At 30.6% G+C, this 21,999-nt stretch overlaps 1 protein-coding gene across 2 annotated transcripts; it reads left to right on the plus strand.

The window, feature by feature from the left end:
• The first annotated feature begins 1,788 nt into the window (after window positions 1–1,788).
• Window positions 1,789–7,370, plus strand: LOC112278879 (uncharacterized). Of its 2 annotated transcripts, XM_024513170.3 has the most exons (15): window positions 1,789–2,189; window positions 2,821–2,860; window positions 3,154–3,215; window positions 3,437–3,550; window positions 3,866–3,943; window positions 4,087–4,155; window positions 4,499–4,639; window positions 4,940–5,066; window positions 5,305–5,387; window positions 5,572–5,619; window positions 5,767–5,856; window positions 6,022–6,126; window positions 6,291–6,476; window positions 6,707–6,816; window positions 6,928–7,370. In XM_024513170.3, exons 1-15 carry the CDS (start codon window positions 2,154–2,156, stop codon window positions 7,010–7,012), a joined length of 1,374 nt encoding a protein of 457 aa, XP_024368938.1. In that variant the 5' UTR covers window positions 1,789–2,153; the 3' UTR covers window positions 7,013–7,370. The 2 variants fall into 2 exon arrangements, with proteins under 2 accessions (XP_024368938.1, XP_090105283.1); XM_090249157.1 differs by lacking the exon at window positions 3,437–3,550.
• Window positions 7,371–21,999: the final 14,629 nt, after the last annotated feature.

Below are 21,999 nucleotides of genomic sequence, written 5' to 3' on the forward strand. Positions count from 1 at the left end.
GTTCCTTCAGGTTCGAGCTGGCTTGGGAGGCATTCTATCTCCAATCCCAGATGCATGTTGATGCTGCAAATGGGATTCCGGAGGGACTTCTCCCACTACCTTGTCGAAGCAATCCAGCGTGCGGCGTCAACGGATGAGGCTATCCCTGGTGTTACAGAAACACGAAAGTTGGTAAGGATTCCACATGCAATCGGATTTCCACACATTCTGCGCCCGTAAGAACCAATTTGTGCCACTGTTTTTGTGTAGGGCAGCGCAAATTCAAGATCGAAGTTGTCGAAATTTGTGCGGCCGCTGCTGCTAAACTCCCGCGCCACAGTCGTTTTGCGCCGTTAGCAGCCGATGACATCCTCACAATCACTGTGTCCAATAAAGCTCCGAAGCTGTTCATGAAGAAGTGCAACTAATTTACTTGTGGGTTAGAGATGCTGTAAGTCGACTTTTTTTCTTTCTGATTCGCTGAAAATAATACTCTCACGTTTCATCCCCTAACTGCAAAACTTGGTCACTCTTTTCAAGAGAATGGTCAAATATAAAAATATAAAATTTTTATTCTAATATAATATATTATTTATTTACTTTCTAAATTTTTACTATACATAGCAATATTAAAATAAAGATGTTTCATAAGGCATATAAAACAAGAGAAATTAGAGCTTTAAAAATTTAAAAAATTTAAAAAGATTTTATCTATTTTATAGCAAAATTCTATTTCCATATTATATGTGTATTATCAAATTTAGTCTTAAGCAATAAGCACACCCCATATTTCTATGCACACACCTATTATGTGTATACACACATAAGGCCTTGATTGGATGTTCCAAACTCCATCTAATACTGGCCCAAGTCTCAATCCTCTTCCCTTCTTCCTTGCCTTGGTGTTTTCTTGTCCTTCCTTATCGTTGCATAGGTCTTAGTCCCCTCCTCCCTCTCCTCTTTGTTTTGGGACAAAAGAGAAGGATAAGATAGAATTGAGACTCATGCTTAGACAAAAAAATAAAAAACAAAAAATAAATTAGGATCCATATAAGTACAAGGAAGAAAGGGTCTATAGCAGCCATTCAAAGACCTTTGGTGTGTGTATGAACATAATGGGTAATCATATAGCAATTGGGGGTGTGCTTATAACTTAAGCCTTAAATTATTATGAAGCTAAAAATTTAATAAGTCCAACAAACACTTAATTTGATGATTTATTGTATTGACAATGCATTGTAAAAAGTGTACAAAACTATCATCTTTTTGATAAAACAATGTATATCAACTATTGCTTCCATCAGCTAGAATAACACCTAAAAGTTTCAAAAGATACTTTATGAAGCTGTAACCATAACAACCTACAATCATAATTCATGTAAGTTTTACAAGAAATGTCTCCAAGTTTTGAATAAGAAACTAATCGAAATACATGTGTATATTCTTTTCATGCTCAAACAACACGAGTATGCACTTATACAAAACTAAAAAACAAAATCTATCAAATGTACACATGTAGAGAACCAAGATCAAATCAGAAACTTTAACATTAGGTTGGATGGATGAAGTTTGACCAGCTAATCGACATTGCAGACGTGGAAAGTTAGTCACCACGTGGAACCCTGTGAGTGGCACGGTGACAACAGCATGTGAAACATTCAATCCTCGCACGGTTTGTAGGAATGGAAACCCTGGGAACCGGTTTCACACGAAGGCAGTGGACGATGGCCGACGAAGGTCGGCCATCGCGACGTTCGAGACAGACACACAGATCCTCGGGGCTCCGCGCTCCCCTGTTGTGTGGAGTATGCCTTTGCTTGCTTGAATGCAGCAAAGCGACGAGCGCCAAACCCTAGAACTACGTCTCCTTGCAATCTTCGATCTCTGCCTCCATCCCTTGGGTGTAGGAGCAGTTTGCTTATTCCTGCTAATTCTCGCCCTCCTTTTCTGCCCACTTGCAGGAGGAATTTCCGATTCGCCATGCTGGTTCTGGAGCTCGTGATGTGCAGAGTCTGAGCTATGGAGTTTGTGTGAGGGACAATTTCAGATCGAGCGCAACCGCGGCATTTCGAGCCGTCGATTGGTCTACCACATTGTATTCTTTTGTGTGGATTTTGGTGCCGGGCTAAGAAGGGGCGAGATACAGCGGGGCGGGGAATTGTGTTGCGTGAGTGATGGATGCGCAACACGCTCTGAAAGGGCGGCAGAAGGTGAGAGTACAATGCCAACAGAAAATGCTGCCGTGGTTGGATTTGCTTGCGTTCGTTGCTTGTTTGGGATCGGTTTCAAGCTGCATATTTGTTTTGATCGCGGTGATTTTGTGGAGCTGTATAAAGCTTGATGTGTGATTGCGCTGCAGTGTTTAAACAGCATGTGTTTGTGTAGTGGATTTCTTATAAACTGGCAGTTCGAAGGACCTAGTGGTAGTCTATTGGTAATATGTAATTCATAGACAAACCGATTGACCATGAGTGTGTGACTGTACCTTCGTTTAGCGTTTCCATTTGATGAGGCAGAACAATTTTTTTGTGGAATAGCCACATTGCATTGACAGGAGGTTTTATGCGCTTTTAATTGTAGCGTGGAAAATTCATATGCTGTAGTTCCTTTGTTAAGGACGTTTTGCGGAATTGCGTTGTATTCCTCTCTACTGTAAAACATGAGCTTAATCCCCAAGTAGGGCGAATGAAGGTGGTAATTACGCCATGCATTCTCTGATGGCTTGAATTATGAATTGGTACCATAACCTCATGCTTTTTCAGCCTGCCTGTACCAATTTTTAAGTGCAGTACAATCGACTATTTCGGTGTATAACGTTTAGGTGCTTGTACCCCTTTTCAGCTTGAGGACTTGCGTCGCAAGAAAGCAGCGGCATTGTCAGGTGACTGCTTTTGTCTAAATTCCAAGAAGGGCTTGTCTAGCATTCCTACGATCTAAAATTATGACATTTGTTTCAGGCAGCTAACAAACTGGAACTTTAGAGACTTGACATTACTCGAGAGGCAAACAGAGCCTAATATTTGTATTCTGATTTTATCTTTCCGTGCATTCCTTGATTACGTCTTCCTGTGCATCGAGGTGAACTGAGTTTGAGCGATTTGGACGGAATATTATGTGCTTGTCTCTCCTTTCTTTGTTACAATTGGGGTTGATAGGCTACCTGCATTTTCTTAGGTAATGGTGCCCAAGGGGAGCTGGAAGCGATGACAATTCGAGTTCAAAATCTAGAGGAAAAGGTCAGTGACTGGTAGTGTCGCACATTGTTTACAAACGATGTGTGGGCTTCATATTTGTCCGTCTTCTTCGTGGTTGAAATTTTCTTGAGAGTGCCTCAAAGATCACCTCCTTTATCATTCAGATCACCGCTGCTAAATATTCATTGGCGACACAGAGTTCCAATATGCTGGATGGTTACAATCATTTGTCAACTTATTTACATCTAGTTTGTATCATGCAGTTACAACAAGTAGAAGCAGAACGGGATTTATTACGTAAGCAAAAGGAAGAGGCTTCGATGAGAGTTGAGAGCCTTCAAGATGATCTTGATAGAGCTCGCGGTCAAGTTTCTCAAGTACTAACGATGTTTCATTTTTCTTTATATGTATTCGAAATCGGTCATTCAAATGCAAAAAATGAGAATTTTCAATCCCTTATAGTCGAGAAATCAGATGTCTTCTATTGTATATAGCATAATACTAGCATCAGTTGAAAACTTAAATTCAGCTGAATCTTATGCATAGTGCGACAGTTCACAATGATCTCTTGACATGGAACAGCGTAATGAATGTGTTGGTGCTGATTAGGAGCAGCGTGCTCTGTATTGTTGACTGTATGTTCGTGGACGTAGCATTTTGTTGATAAGATGATGGAACCTTTGAATTTGCAGGATGAGAAAACTGTGACAATGTTGCGAAAATCCCTTGACACTATTACTATGGAGCGAGATGCTGCATTTATATCACGGGTAGGTTTCGTAACGTGGGTTCTTTATGGAATCTTGAATAATATGTAGCACATGTATAATGAATGAATTATATCTTCTTCTTTGCTTTTCTTTTTTTATCATGCACAAGGCATATATTAAATTTGAAAGTTTGGGTAGAGCAGGAAGACATGGTTGCGCAACTACGGCTTACGAAGAGAAGATTGCAAGAGGCAGAGGAAGAACAATATAAGGTCAGTAATGAGTTCTCTGTTTCCTTCTTGGGTGGTTTTTTCAGAGGTAGTGTAAAGACTGCCGTAGGAGCTGCTTTGTTGCTGCGCACCGAACACGTAGCATTGAAACTTTTATTTTCTTTATTTTAGGTCTCTTCTGTACCAGCGGCAACACCTTAGTTTTCTTACTGTTGATTTATTTATCCATTTACTTACAATTTTTTTTTATGATTATTTTACCAAGTGTGTTTTTAACACACTCGACGGAAACATGGAGCAGTCTGGCAGTTGTGTCTTGTGTCATGAAGTACGTGTGCATATTCTCATTGACTGACTTCTTGTCATCTTGATGAGCTTCTTTTAGGCTGAAGAGGACGCGGCAGCTTTAAGGGCTGAAATTAAGTTGCTTCAGGCAAGTGAGGATCAATCTGAAAGTCTGGGGGCTGTGGCAGAGCAACTTCGAGTTGCAGAGCAACATAATAATGATTTGCAAAAGGAGCTCCAGGTTAGATTTCTGCAGATGTTTACGGTTGTGGCAGTTTTTGTGAGCTTCTTGTATTTTGGAGGCATGATGAATTGTTAGGGAAACAGCATGAGATGGCAAGGTGTTCGTTACTATTTTTAAATTCCACCTCGACTTTTCACCTTCCAGTCACTGACCTTGTGTATTAAAAGAATAGCTTTCACAACGCATTATCAACCACTTCTCATTCACCCGACGAAGAAGTCATTCTTTAAGAATCCAATTGCAACTCCCAGCAGCTCCAATATTTTTGGAGTATTAATACTGTGTATCTCTCACCAGGAGGTGATGTTGAGACTTCAGCAAGAGCAACAGAGGGTATCAATGGAACGTCAAAGATCTGCCAACATAAGTGCCATCAACGAAGACCTTCAAAATGAGCTTGTGATTTTGAATACCAAACTTGCTGGTGAATTTCATCAGTTCTTGATATGTGCTGATATTTTTAGAGTTCTTTTTGAAAAACATTTCTTACTGTGAGTGCGACATTTGTTCAAACCAAATTTACAAGCAATGTTTTATTGCAGACAATGTTTCAGACCTTGTACAATTTTTTGACTTAGTCATAATGTCAGAAATTTAAAAGCATGTGAGTTTTTGAGTGTGTGGATGCCAATTCCCACAATGTGAATGGTGTTGATGCGCAGAGATGGAAGAATCTAAGAAAACCCGCAGCAGTGTGACCGTTCCATTCACTGAATCGGCACTTGCAGATTCAGCAACATCTACAGTACGTACTTTCTTACAAAGCGTAGCAGAATTAACTACGTTCAGTATTGCATGCACACACCACTTCAATGAAAGTGTGGTCAAGTGCTTGCGAAATTTCAATGTGCATCTCACCAGTCATCAATATCTGTTTTAATTATTAGAATGTCAACAACATTGACAAGTGTTATGCTTCTCAAATGTAGGGTGGCTTGGCTTCTGAGACAAAACTATTGTCCGATGAGATAGCCAAGGTATTGAAAACCATCACTTACTGTCCTTGACGTGTTTGTTTTTCCAGAGTCATTGCCATATGTTCAGTTGATGGTTGTTGTAAAATTCCCAGGTCTAATCTATTAGGCAACTAATCTTGTATTACTGTTTGCTTTTGCATGATACAGGAAGAGAAAGCTGCTCTGGAGACAAAGCTTCGAGAGCTCGCTGATATGGTTGAGCGGCAAGAAAATGGTCGGCAGCTTTTACTTGCTGAGGTATTATTTAGTTTTTATGTCTTTTCTTTTTGGAAGTTAGCAATTGGGTACTCTTGGGAGATTGCAGTACTTCGGATTTCTCAAATGGTGGTTTTCAGAGAATGCGTTGATACCTATTCAGTTGCCTGTTAATTCATAACCATTTGAGAGGGTGTATGTTTGCAGATAGACAAACAGTCTCTAGAAATAGAACGGTTGTTTGTCGAAAATGAAGGTTTAAGAGCAAGCGTGAAGCAAACAACTGAAATTGCAGCACGGTGGGAAGCTCAGGTTAGGAGTTAGCTTTTTAATCCGTTCCTTCTCGTACTTTTACCTTTTCGATCTAGATTTGTAGCGAGATCTAGGGTATGAAACTGTGCGTTTAGTTCTTCCGTCGATAAACTGACTTTTCTCTGACGATTTGTGGTAACTCCTTTGTTTGGAACATGTGTAAGGTGCAAGACTGTTTACTGCAAAACAATGCACTGCGGGTTTTGTTGAATCGATTACGCCTAGAGCAATCTTCTACGATTCCTTTCTCTGAAATTGGGACTTCAGGCGCAGAGGTCCATGTTGAAGATGGTGGTTCTGATAACAAATCTGCATCAGAGAACTGGCCGGCTGAAAGAACCAAACTCAAGGTAACGTCAATTCCTACAACTAGGAAGATTGTCATGCTGGAAGAGTCTTTTCTTGCGAATGTATTTTTAAGTCTACAAGAATCTCGGGTTCTAGAATACCCGAAATATTTTCTTGTTCGGTTTTCGATGTCCTTGTAACGTTCACATCAGTTTAGCTGCTTGTGGATCTCATCTGTATCTTGTTGTTTCACCAACTTATGCTCCTGAACAATTTTACATGTGTTACACAGATTGAGTTGGCCGAAGCATTAGGAAGATCTGAGGAACTGAGTGCACAGATGGCGCAACAGTCGGCTGATCTGACTCGTGCTGTCCAGGCATTAACAAGTCTCAGCAGTTTGTAAGTTTTCTACTGTTAACATTGTTGTTCTTTAGTCGCAGAGTAATACAGAATGAAGTCATTTGATTTTTCTCGAGTTTGCATCTCAATATTGACTTTGGGCTTGTGCAGGTACAAACCTGTTTTATCGAGCATTGAAAACCGGTTAATGCAAATTCGTCAGGAGGCGCCCGATATTATTAATGCTGACATCTGAGTTTTAGTTATATCGGTCGTGGCAAGGGCTCAGAGGCTCAAACATCAATTCATCTTAGTGTAATCAGCTGAACTGCTGCTAGTTTACTTGCAATGAAAGTGGTCGTCGGCATCAGTAATTAAGAGGACACCATGCTACGTAGTAGGTTGAAGCGATTCTTTTGAATGAATCAGTTACAACTGCACTGTACCTACGTCACATGTGCAGGGCGCTGTCTAATTGGTTTTTATGTCATGAGCTTTTTTTCAAACGCGAACAAAGGTGAACGAGTGAGGCAGCGGCATTGGCAACACAAATTACTAGGCGATGGCACATGGATGCCTCTTGAAATAATATCTGTTATTCTTCGAACAAAGAATTTGTTACTCGTGCTTGTTGATATGTTGCATGCACACACACTGAAGATGATAATAATATCTGTAAGCTTCATTCAGAAACTAAGAATAGAGCGTGATGAAGTGGAGTACTATACTGCAGGGAGCAATGGTCCGTTACCGGAGTTCCTTTCAACCACGGTTTTTCACATGTAGTTCTACCTCTTTCTGTGTTCTGACGTCTCTTTGTTCACAAGTTTGTCCAACTTAGGCTTGTATACAGGGACGTTCAAAATTTGCTTCTTTAGTACATCAATTGTATTTTTTTATTTTTTAAATTTTTTTACTTTTTATGTTTTATGTAAATTAAATGAGGTAAGAAATTTAATTATTGCAAAAAACTTGTTTTCATTACATTGTCTAGTAATGGTCTATTCCATTTATTGACACTTGAACTATCATTCAAATTGCAAGTTGTGTCAAAATTATACAAATTCTTTAATAAAATGTTTTTTCTATAGCTAAGGCTATAAGTACATCCTAACTTGCTACAAACAAACCTACAAGCAAACTTGCTAATATTGTTATGTACACATTCAAAACATGTTGAGGGTTGTAATTGGTAAGGTGATATAATGTAAATCCTACCTCTTGATACAAAATGTGGAGGTGAAGGGAGGCAACAACCATCCTGCAATGGTCCCATTGATTAGTTAGCAAACATGATTAAGAGATAGTGCCCCTTATGAGGGCCTCTAGCGGTGTTGTTCTTAAAAGAAAATTTGAAACTAGACAAGATTTTCATCAATTTAAATCCATACAAGGTTCTCATCAATTTGAATCCTATGAGTGTAAAATTCACTTGTCAACCAATCACAAGATGGCCTCAATTAAGAGTTGTTTGTAATGGGTGGTGTGAAGTGGAAGTAGCAAGAATAAGAACAAAGGAAGCAAAACAAAAAAGAAGTGGAATAAGTGCAATCAAGTAATTGTACACTACAAAAACTAGTCATAGTTTGTTCACTAAGTTTTCATCCAATAAAAAGTAAAAAGTAAAAGTAAAATATATATTTTTAGATTTTTTTTTTTTAATTATCTTTCTAATGGTGTAAGAAACATGTAAATTCAAATTACTATGAATAAGTTATGAATGTTTGAAAAAATAACAATTAAATAAATAAAAAAATTAAATAAATAATTTTTACCTCAAGCATAACTTGCTTAAGAGATGAAGAGTTCGAGCCTCACAAATACTCACAATTAGTGTATATGGCTTTTTAAGAGAGGCAACGAGGTCTTGGTTTTATCTTCCCAACTACCTTCAAGGTGTTACAACTCATATGAGACTTGTACACTTCCTTGCTTATAAGGACTACACTAGCTACTAGTCCTCCTACTTTCTACTAGTAAAACCAATAATTTTGTATTTTTGACTTCACCATAGTATTTATAAACATCCAATTAGTCTAGGAACTTGATGTGGCTTTCAAATCTTACTCCATTTCTTCATAATGGCTTCTCAAGTTATAAAACTCATTTTTACCAAAGTCTTGAAAATTGCTCTAAAAATTCTTAAAAAATTCTAAATAAATTCTAAATAAATTCTAAATTTTATTTATAATATTTCTATAATATTAATATCATTTTAAGGCTATAATTTCTAATCTTGATGATTTTTATAGTAATAAAATTAATTTAAATCTACTATAAATCATACTTTGTATATAACTAACTAAAAAGACATGAAATTCTTTCTCATGCTTCTTCTAACTACTAACTAACATTTATAGTTTTTCTTGTAAGTAATATATATAGATAGAAGGCCAATGTAAATATTGATCTTAGTAAATATTCTTCAATATTCAATAATAAATAAAAAAAATATTAAATCAATAAAGATAATTGACTTCAAGTCTTGCTAAGATTCCATTTCTTTTCCACTAATACTATTTTCTTTCATTTAATATCTTCTAAACACATATTTACCTAAAAATTATAATTTTGATACTCTACATGTATTCTTTTATCTTAAAAAAATTAGTAAGTCAATTTGATGACTCAAAAATCTACACAAAATTTGATAGCATTATAAGTAGTTTCAATAATACTAAATGCCATTATTGTATTACATATGTTCTTATATGAGAATACAATAGACACCTTATTATGGAAGGTAAGTAGAAATGTATTAACAATTTTATCAAATTTAATAGAATTTTAAATAAACTTTAAATAATCCTTAGTAATAAATATCAAAATTTAATTAATCTAAAATAAATTTAAAAGAAATTATAAAAGAACACAAAGAAGTCATAGTTAATCTTTATAAAAAAAAATTTAAAAAAATTTAAAAATAATAATAACCCTTAAAAGTATTAAAAACAAAAAACCCATATAAATCTTTAATAAATCTTAATGAAATTATAATTTAACTCTAATTGAAATATAATTAAAATCTTAATGAATTATAACCAAATCTTAGGTCTAATACTAATTAAAATCCTAATTGAAGTTCTAATGATATTTAATTAAATTCTAGATCAAATCTTAATGAAATCCTAATAAAATCTTAGATCCTAGACAAATCCTAATCAAATCGTAAAAAAATCTTATTCAAACCATAATAAAATTCTAATAAAATCTTAATCAAATCATAGATAAAATTTAAATCCTAAGTAAATCCTAAAAAATCTTAATAAAATCCTAGACTCTAAATCAATCTTAATCAATTTTTAATGAAATCCTATATCTTAAATAAATTATTAATAAATCCTATAGTAGATTAAAAATTCAATAACTATTAATTGAACAATTGATTTTGACTCAAAATTTTCACACCTTGCAAAAATTAGCTTAGAAATAAACACAAAAAATTTGAAAAAGATTGCATATACCAAATAGACAATAATTCTAAAACTTTGTTGAGGGATTGGCCGACCTCCTTCTCCAAACTTGATATTAATATTCCTAAACCATGAATACTTAATTTTATCATTGAATTCATTTTAGACTTTTTACAATTTTCGAAAATAAAACTAGGTATCTTTGAGCAAAATTGTATTTCAATCCAATTGGCAGATTGATAGATATTTTAGAAATCTTCACTAGTCCTCTAAATTCTAATTTCCAAGATTATAATCCATACAAATTCTCATATTCTTCAATTTCATTGTTCAATCGATTTCAATTTTTTCACACTCATTTACAAGAAATTTAAAAACAAACTCTCTAATTTTCACCTATAAATACACTACAAAACTTGCAAAATCTAGAAATATATAATCTTGTTTTTATTTTTCAAAATCCAAATCCACTAAGTATATTACAAACTTTGAAAATTCTTCAAAATCTCGATATTAATCCAAATGACATGAAAATAACATTTTTTTTTTCTTAAGTCTGCTATCAAATTATACTCTTTAATTAATAAAAGAACCTTAAAGTCGTTGTAGGTATGTGGTTTTGTAACTTGGGATTTGATTTCAACCAAAGTTCACAATTGGTCCTCTTTGGATATCAATTCTTAGTAATTTGAGGTGATTTTTTTTTAAATCTATTATTACTTCTTTATTAAAAATACCTATATTATTTACTGATCTCATTTATTTTCATTTGAGGCTTCTATGTTGTTATAAGATAAATAGAAATTCTTTCTACAAAAGGTAGCATTAAGACTAAATTTTTTTATTATTTTTCTATTATTTATCTTTATTTTTCTACTTCATCTTTCAACTAGGTTTTTCTATAATAATATCCATATTTTTATTTTTCACCACATAGCCATGTCACTACATAACAAAATTAGAGAGGGACATTGTATATTTGGAAGTAATGGATTTGTCCTTAAATTTCTTCCTTTGTTAGTTAAAAATATGAATATCTTTTTATTATTTATTATTTTTATTTTTAAAAAATATTTATTCTTTAGGATGTATTTTGGATTAATATGTAAAAATGTCTATATATATAAAATTTCTTTGACAATTTACTTTGTTATTGAGAAGAAAGTTTAGTATAAGATAAATGTAATTAGTTCATATGAGCTGCCTTAAATTTGAAATGTTTCTTATCAAATATAAACATTGTTATTGAAATCTAAGATTTAAAACAAGAATTAAAAGAGATTGAAAAATAATTTTCTAAGTGTGAAAATTCTTGTTAAGAAGTTGTGAATTTCCTATGTAGTGCCATTGATAGAAATGAATTTGCTTGATTTAAGAACTTGAGATCAATTTCGGCATGCTTAGAGGCCAAAATTTGCATAGTTCTTTCATTTGAAGATTTGTATACAACTTGTAAAAATTTAGGTCTTTTGATGTCTCTGTACATAATGACTCATGGTTGTTATAAAAATATAGTAATTATATAAAAACAAATACTTTCTACATGCATTAGCAATATTAGACATTATAAAAAAAAAGTCATCAAAGTGGCTTTAAGATATTAATGATGTATAGGTGGCTACCACAAACAAAAGTTTGTTGGAAATTTTTTGTGAGAATTCAAATTGATAAGAATTTTATGTAGATTCAAATTTTCTCTTAGAAACATTGCTCTTAGAGGCCCTTGAAAGGAGCACTATTCCCTCATCTTGTCTATTCAGTAGTTAGTGGGGCCATCATTTGGAAGGCTGTAGCCCCTCTCATGCCCCCACTTCTATCACGTAGCAAGGTTCACATTATAATACTCCACCAATTATAATCCTCCACGTATTTAGGTGTACACATAGCAACATTAAGTATCATTGTAGTAAGTTAGAATGTACTTGTAGCCTCAGTCTTTCTCTATTAGAGCTAATCATTAGGTCTTCACAAAAATAAACTCTTTTCATTAATCTTCTAAAAATATTGTATTATATTTGTAAAATTTTAAAATCAATATCTAATTTTAATTCAAGCTCAAAAAAATTTCTTATTATTAATCTCTTAAATATTATTAGATGATATTTCTTATAATTTAATGATAGATATTCAATTTCAATCTATTATAAAAATAAAAAAAATAAAAATTGATACAATAAGATTGAGATTCTTACATAGATAATATGAAAAGAATGCCTTTAATTGAAAGTATCTTATTTCAAATACCTAATGGAGTAAATGAACTATAAAAAGGAAAATTTTAATAAATCCTATTAAATGAGTGTCTTATTTTGCATAGCTTAAGAATAAGACAAAGACTTAAAGCCAAGTATATCCATTACCATCATGACATCAAAAGTAAATATGTTATTTTAATTAATTATATTTATTTTTACTCATCATAAAAAAATATTTTATAAATAGATTTTTATTTTATATATATATATATATATATATATATATTTCCAAATTATAAAATCCTTATCTATTTCATAATATTGTATATAATAATAAAAATAATTGTACTCATACAAAAATAAATTTAAGATATTATTTTATTTTTTATTTTTTTATATTAACATAAGTTGTAAAATATAATATATACATAAATTTTTTGTAGCTAATTGTATTTTTTTAAATATTAGATTCTATTCTAAAATTTTAATATTATATGTAGTAAATTTGAAAGAAGAAGTGATTATGTACTAACTTTATTATTTACTATTAAGTAATAAAATTATATATGTATATATATATATATGTTTGTGTTATAATTCATAAGTTGGATTATTTATAATATGTTATACATTAAAGAAAAAGTAATTGATAATTTTTTCATTCAAAAATTAGTTTTACAAAGAAAATATATAATTGATTATATATATATTATATAAAATTTATATGAAATAAAATATTTAACTTCCATTACTATTTGTTATAAAAATATAATAAAATATAGGCTTAAATATCTTTCAAAATCTTTTAGATATTTAAGATAATTAATATAATTTTAAAGAAGCATCTAATATTACATAAAATCTTTAATAGTTACAAAAAAATTTAAAATTAAAAAATCTAAAATCTAAAAAAAAACTCTATAATCTTTGAAAAGCATCTATAGTATTCTATATACTTCTATAATATTTCTATAACTTATTAACTTCTTTTAAAGTCTTGTGTAGGACATATTTCATTTTATTTTTTTTATAGATAAGAGAAGAAAAACAAATTACTATAATACATCCAATATATTTGAAGATTATATTTTTTATCCATAATAGTCTTAAAATAGTAGGATTAATGAGAAATTTATAATATCAAATAATATTAGACTTTTATAACTCTTTTTATTTATTTTTATTAGTAAGATTTTGTAGGTAACAACTTTTAAAGATAAAGGTCGTTTGTCTATGACTTCTATATGTACATATTTGAATTTTTATATTGATAATATCTTATGACACATAAAAAAATTTTCATTAAAAAAGATAAGCAAAGACATTATAATATAATAAGATAAATCTAAAAACAATTACATCTTAAAAAAACTCATATTAAAAAATATTTAAAGAATGTGAAAGATTGTACAAAGTATTTATAAAGTGATATATTACAAGCATCCAAATACATGGTCTTTAATGTTACTAAACAAACTTGTTTTTCAATAGATTTTCTTTTTTTTAGAATTATATTTATTATCTTATAATTATTTTTCTTCTTAGTATAATATTTAGTTTTTTTTTTAGTTTTTTTTTTTTTTTTTTTTTTCCTAAAATATTGACATAATCCATCTTATTGGCATTGAATTTTTTCTTATATTATAATAAATTTAAACGAAAAGTATTAATTTACATGACTTCCATGTTTGGTGATATATATTAATTAAAAAAATTATTTACAATAAAGGTATAGAAATGTTGATATGCTAAAATATAGCTTTATGATCCAAATTTGATAAACTTATTATCAAAATTGATAAGTAAATCAATAGTTAGACTTGAAGTTTGAAAATCAACTAAGTCAAGCAATATGTTTTCTATATCATGTTGCAATTCATAAAGAAATTGATTGATAAGCATAATATTAAGAAAGATCAAATTCTAATATTGTAAGTATTATTTCTTATCAAAGTATCAAGGATATGAATAAAAAAAAAATTAAAAAGATAATACACTTATATATTATTGAAATAGAGAGACAATAAGAAATATAGATATAAGATAGAAAGAAATTTGAATGACTATTACCAAGAATAAAGAAGTTAGAGAGAAGTTTGAATCATGAAAAAAATACAAGAAAAATATTGACAAAAGTGAGAATGACCTCACTCTTTTTTTTGTATATATTAGTGTCATGGACATATACATTTATACCAATAGTTACTTGTATGTTTATGAAAATTATGTAAATATAGATTAATTTCATAAAATCTTGTAGAAAAGCTTCTTAGAAGCTTCATAGAGGCGGTTTTGACTTTAGATGAGTTTGTAGGTTAGAAACTTGGCCAACATGTTAAGTACGTGTTAACTCCATATAGTAGCTTGTGGAGCAAGTTAACTTAGTATAGTAATTTGTGAAACAAGCTAATTATGTGGAGCATACATAGATAACTTGCCTTGCAAGTTAAGACATGTGGCTAGCAAAGTCAATACATGTTGTAGGTCCTATAGAATATTGCCACGTAGCTTCTAATTAGAGAGTATATATGGAGGTAAGAGTGAAGCCTTCTTCATTCTTGTCAATGCCTTTCTAATCCTTAGTCTTATTTCAAGACTTTCTAGTCTTATTCTTTGGTAATAGACATTCTAGCTTAATATTATATCATTTTTGAGTGACTATCTAGTTCTTTTCAATGATACAAGAGTGTATTAAGGATTCTCTTTCTTCAAGATTCATGTCCTTGACAGCTTAACAAGAGTGCTAATATATATATATATATATATATATATATATATATATTTTGAAGTAAGTGGATTATTTTACTTTTATTATTATATTTTGAAGATTACGGACTACCTACCTTTAAACAAAAAATCTTATTTCTTAACACTAATCTTTTTCTTAAAGAAAGTGAATTATTCCTGTTTGTGGAATTTTTTTATTAGAAGTTGTAGATTATCCTCCTCTAATTTAACTTTTTAAATTTTTTTGAGTTGTTTATAGAAGGAAAATTATGGATGCTACCCTCAATAGAAGTGAGAATAGATTTGCAACTATTGTAGATCTTCATGAACTTGTCAATATCCTAAAAGTAGAAATATCACATATTTCTAACATAAATTATAGAAGTTCTATGCCTACGCCTATAGAAGAAGTTCAAAGTCTGCAATAAAAATTTGTGTACTTAAAAGAAGCAAGTAGATCAACCTCACAACCAAATCCAAAGAGTTTTGCTTCTACAAGTATGACAAGAATAAAGATTAATATGCTTAAGAAGTTTGCTGGAACAAGATCAAAATTTCAAGGATTTTTAAAATAAGTCAAGTTCTATCCAAAGTTTCATCTTTTTTAATACTCCAATAGATTTACTCAAGTCAAATTTATAGGTACACTTCTATCAAGAAGTGATCTTTTTTGATTTGTATCTTTAATAAAAAAAGTTTTATAACTCTTTTATAATTTGAATTTATTCCTAGAAGGCTTTACGACCACATTCAAAGAAATTGATTGAGAAAGAGTAGCAAAGATCAAGCTTTTATCTTTTCAATAAGGATCACGGTTAGCCACCACATATGTTGTTGAATTTCAAAACCTTGCTTAAAATGTGGACTAGAATGATAAGGCCTTTATCAATCAATTTTGATATGGGTTGAAGGATAATATCAAAGATTTATTATTAATAATGCCAAAGATAGAATCTTTGAAATAATTTATTGCTCAAGCCATTGCATATAAAAATCAATTATTTAAAAGACATCAAGAATAAAGATATGACTAGAGAAGAACAAATCAAATAATGACAACATCTACTAAGCTTTCAGAAACTTATTTATCAAGGTTAGAACCAATGCAAATTGATATGATAAGTTTTAAATCCGTCACTGAGTAAGAAAAGAGTCAACAATGTCAAGAGGGCTTATGCTTATATTTTGAAGAAGCTAAATATATTGCCTAAAATTATCTAAAGAAACAAAACAATTATAAAATGAGAAGCATGATTGCCAAAGAAAAAAATGTGTCAAAAAATGAGTTGTTCTAGCTACAATAGGGGCCGTGCAGCTAAAATCATATGCAATATGTAGTAAAGGTCCTATTCTCTCTTTCAATCTCTCACTCTATTTTATAATAGAAGTTTGATAAGCATCAAAAAATCTCAAAGTTTTAGCCTTGTTAGATTCAAGAGCCTCAATCTGTTTTATAGACAAAAACTTTGTCAAAAAATAAGATATATCCTTATTTATAAAAATCAAACTTGTACATGTAGAAGTAAAAAGTGGACATTCATTGTCTTTTAGGAATGTTATATATAAAACTATTCCTATAGATTTAATAACTAGTAGTCAAAATAGTTAAGTAATATTTAATGTAATTAAATTTCTTTTTAATCCAATTACTTAAGGATTATCATGGTTAGAAAGATATAATTCTCAAATAGATTAGATTTCTTGCAATCTTGATTTTTTCCATAGTTTAGCCTAAGGTCTTGTTAAGCAAGTAAAAACCCAGAAGTCTAGTACATCCAAATCCTTATTGGTAGATGCGAGAACTTTCATGCATGTTGCAAATAAAGGGCCAACTTTTGCTATATATACCATGCCCATTGCTGATAGTGAGAAGATATCAGGTGGTATTCTTAGCCAATATCAAGTTTATCAAGATGTTTTTGAAAAAAAGAATGTAGATATTCTTCCAAAGAATCATTGTTATGATTATTCCATTGATCTTCAAGAAGAAATTCAACCACCATTTGTACCAATTTATAGCCTATTACAAAATGAGTTGGCTGCATTCAAAGAATACATTGATGAGAACTTTGCTAAAAGCTTTGTATGCCATTGTAAATTTCCAGTTGACACTCCTATCTTATTTGTAAAGAAAAAAGATGGATCTCTACAGATGTATGTAGATTATCAAAGACTTAACAAGATCACCATCAAAAATAAGTATCTTCTACTTTTGATTTCAAGACTTCTTGATGAATTAATTCAAGTAAAGATCTGTACAAAAATAGATCTACAAAGAACATGTAACATGGTTTGCATCATAGAAGGAGACGAATGGAAGATTGCTTTCCAAACAAGGTAAAGATATTTTGAATATAATGTCATATCTTTTAGACGTAAAAATATACCAATTGCTTTTCAACATCTAATGAATGATGGCTTTTGTGAATTTCTTGATGATTTTGTCATCTATTATTTTGACGACATTTGAATATATTCTAAGAAGATAGAAGAGCATAAAGTTTATGTTCATTATATGTTACAAAAACTAAGAGATGCAAGATTATATATGAAGATGGAAAAGTGTGTATTCCACACTACTCAAGTTGACATTTTGGGATACATCATTTCCAATGAAGGCCTTATGATGGATTCAAAGAAGGTCCAAACTATCATAGATTGAAAGATCCCAAGAACAGAAAGAGATGTGTGTTAATCATCAAATTGACTCATTGATAATTTTAGAATAAAAATATAAATTTAGAATACTTTAAATCACAATATATAGTGAGTAGTATAGAAATCCTTAGAAAAATAAAAAAATAAGAATATTAGTGGTAGAAATGGAGTCTTAGTAAGTCTTGGAAGCAATCATCCTTGTTAGTTTAGTATTTTTATTTCATTGTTGAATATTAAGGATTATTTATTAAGACCAATATTTATATTGGTCTTATATCTATATATAATACTTATAAAAACTATAAATATTAGTAGTTAGAAGAAGGATGAGAAAGAACCTCATGTCATTTTAATTATTGATATAAAAAATAGGATTTATAGTGGATTTAAATTGATTTTTATTATTGTCAAAAATCATCAAGATAAAAAAATATAGCCTTAAATAGATGTTAGAATTATAGAAATATTATAGTATTTTTCAGAATTTATTTAGAATTTATTTAGTTTTTTTAAAGAATTTTTAGAGCAATTTTCAAGATCTTGGTATAAATGAGTTTTATCACTTTGGAAGCCTTTATGAAGAAATGGAGTAAGATTTAAAGGCATCTCGAGTTCATAGGCTAATAGGGTGTTTTTGAACACCATGGTGAAGTCAAAATTACAAAAATATTGGTCTTCTTAGTAGAAAATAGGAGGACCAACAGCTAGAGTAGTTCTTGTAGGAAGAGGAGTGCACAAGTCCCATATGGATTGTAGCACCTTGAAGGTAGTTAGGAGGATAAGACTAAGGACTTGTGGCCTCTCTTAGGCACCCTTATATACTACATATGTGCCTTGGTGAGGCACAAACCCTTGATCTATAAGCAAGTTATCTTTGAGGTAAAATATTTTCACTTTACTTTTTAATTATTTAATTCATATCTTTAAAACTTCATAATTTACTCGTAGTAATTCGGATTTACATTTTTCTTATGTTATTGAAAAGATATTAAAATTTTATATCTAAAAAAATTCTTTTTATTTTTTATTTTTTACTGGATACAAATATAGTGAACAGATTGTATCTTAGTTTTGGGTGTTGTAATTGCTTCATGTCATTTATTTCAATTACTTTGTGGTTGTTCTTCTTTTATTCTTGTTATTTGCTTACTTCACTTCACACCACTAATTACAAGAAACTCTTAATTGAGGCCATCTTGTAACTTGGATTGAGGAGTAAAAATTTACATTCACAATATACAATGCTTTTTGGACTTTACCAATTATTACTAATTCTTTTTAAAGAACCTTTTTCAAGTTTTAGCTCTACTTATACATTTGACATATAAATACAAACTTGAATGGAATGAAGAAGCTAAAGCATCTTTTATTTCTTTAAAGAAAGAATTTATTTCTATGCCAACTTAGTATCATGTCGACTTTTCTAAGGCATTCTTTATGGTAATAAATGCATCAAACTTTACATTAGGTGTAGTATTGTCACAAATGGGAATAAATGACGAATTTCATCTAATAGCTTTCTATTCCAAGAAATTTTCAACAACCGAGATTAACTATGAGATTAATGATAAAGAAATTCTTGCAATTATGGATTCATTTCAAGAATGGCTTCATTATCTAGAATGCGCTTCAAGTCCAATCACAATATATAAAAATCAAAAGAACCTTAAGTATTTCATATCAACACATGTTTTGAATTGTCGAAGTTCATTAGAACATGTTATTATCAAGATTTGATTTTAAGATTACACATCAACTTAGAAAATAACAAGGTTTATCAGTTGTTTTTTCTAAATGCTTTTATTTTGTACTAAAAGAAAGAAATGTATCTTTTAATCAACAATGAATAATCTACTTGAAGGCAGAGTATTTTCATCTTTGAAGAATGAAATCAACATTGATTATTAATTTGACCTTTATCAAACAAATTCAATCAAGTATGTCATCTAATCTTCTTGTTCATGGTATTAAGAATCTTTCTTCTAAGTTTCATGATATTTCAAAGTTCGAGTTCAAGAACAATCTAATCTACTCTGAAGTATACTTATATATTTCAGAAAGAGAAGTACATTTATGTAAACGTGCAAGCATATCACAACTTTCCAAAAATAAGATATTTTAGATACAACAAGACTTTAAAGCTTAAATTTAGAGATTTTTGATAGTTGCAGATGTGGAAGGCGATAAAAGACTTTGTCTAGTCATGTGATGTTTGTTCAAGATCAAAAACTCTTCATCATCAACTGTATGGATTTCTCCAAGTATTACCTATTTTTAAACAACCATGGTCTTCCATTCATATGGATTTTATTACAAATCTTTCAAGTTCAGGTTCATATGATTTTATCTTCCTAATTATAGATTGCTTTACCAATATGGTACATTTTATATCATATATAAAATCTATTTCAAGTCAAAAAATAGCTAAGCTTTTCATTGACAATATCTATCGCTATCATGGATTGCCAAAAGATATTATATCAAATAGAAAGACTCAATTCGTATTAAGATTTTAGAGAACCCTATTCAAGATTCTAAAGGTAGATATAAAGCTCTTTTCAGCTTCCCATTCTTAAAGTGATAGGCAAACGGAATGGATGAATCAAGTTTTGAAACAATATTTGAGAAGTACTATCAATTATCATCAAGCTTATTGGACAACTCTTTTGCCATTGGTAGAGTTTGCATATAATAATTTGATATATTCTTTGATTTAATAAACACCTTTCTTTGCCAATATAGTTCTCATGCATGATTTGATATTTTTGACTTTTCAAAAATTGATAATCTTATGGCAAAAGTTTTAGCAAATTGTTTGTCACAGTTACATGCAACAATGAAGATACAATTAAAGAAAGCTTAAGAATGACAAAAGACCAACGTGGATGCCTATTACAAGAAACAACTATAATTCAATGTGGATGATAAGGTATGATTACTTCGTCGCAATATCAAGACTACTTGTTTTTATGATAAGTTGGACCATCAAATGGTGAGATCTTTTTCTATTTGTGAACAAATCAATCATATTACTGATCGATTATATCTATTGGAGTCTATGAAGATCTACCCTATATTTTACATATCTCTTCTTGAGCCGTATAAGACAGTGAATATCTCGAGAAGAAGACAAATGCCACCTCTACTTATAGAAGTGGATAATAATCAAGAGTTTGAGGTAGAAGAAGTCTTAGATTCAAGGTGGCGTTAAAATAGGTTGGAATATCTTGTTCATTAGCATGGATATGATATTAGTGAATACACATGGGAGCCAACAAAGAATCTTGCAAATACAACAAAGAAGATTGAGCCTTTTCATCAATGACATCTATTAAAACCAAGTTAAAGAATTACAAGACCATTAAAGATGATGATTGCTCTTAGTAGAACTCGTTTGTAAAAAGGGGGGGGGGATAATATCACAAATATATATATTTATTCCAATAGTTATTTATATAATTAGGTAGAAGTAGGTAAATATAGATTAATTTTATGAAATCTTCTAGAGAAGCTTCTTAGAAGCTTTATAGACATGGTTTTGATTTTAGATGTGTTTGTAGGTTAGAAACTTGGCCAACAAGTTAACCACAAGTTAGTAGCTTGTGGAATAAGCTAATTATGTGGTGCATACATAGATAACTTACTTTGCAAGTTAAGACATGTGGCTAACAAAGTCAACACATGTTAGAGGTCCTATAGAATATTGCCATGTAGCTCTTGGTTAGAGAGTATATATAGAGGCAAGAGTGAAACCTTCTTCACTCTTATCAATGTCTTAGTCTTTAGTCTTATTTTAAGACTTTCTAGTCTTCTTGTTCTTTGGCAATAGCCATTCTAAGTCAATATTATATCATCTTTGAGTGACTATCTAGTTCTTTTCAATAACATAAGAATGTATTGAGGATTCTCTTTCTTTGAGATTCATGTCCTTGACAATTAGCTAACAAAAATGCCATACATTGGCTTTCTAAAGTTCATGCAGTTGATGAAACAAATAATCAATATATAAAATAAGTGGCCAACTTGCCAAGACATTTGTTCAATATGCATAATGTTTTATAATGCTTTTGGATATAAATCATATCTAAGAAGCATTTAAGATGCTACTTGAAAAAAAAAATTATTAAATCAATATTCTTCTACCTATTTCTACTTATTTGTATTTATTTAAGTAATATATATATATATGCATTACTCTTAATTATGAAAATGATAAGACATTGGCACTCATTTAATAAAGTTGTTTATTC

The sequence above is a fragment of the Physcomitrium patens genome, chromosome 1, assembly GCF_059467195.1.
Source record: "Physcomitrium patens ecotype Gransden chromosome 1, ASM5946719v1, whole genome shotgun sequence".
Lineage (NCBI taxonomy): Eukaryota > Viridiplantae > Streptophyta > Bryopsida > Funariales > Funariaceae > Physcomitrium > Physcomitrium patens.

Coding starts and splice junctions, on each gene's coding strand:
- LOC112278879 (XM_024513170.3), top strand. CDS start 2,154: ATGGATGCGCAACACGCTCTGAAAGGGCGGCAGAAG. Junction 2,190..2,820: donor CTCTGAAAGGGCGGCAGAAG/GTGAGAGTACAA, acceptor ACCCCTTTTCAG/CTTGAGGACTTGCGTCGCAA. Junction 4,640..4,939: donor ATTTGCAAAAGGAGCTCCAG/GTTAGATTTCTG, acceptor ATCTCTCACCAG/GAGGTGATGTTGAGACTTCA.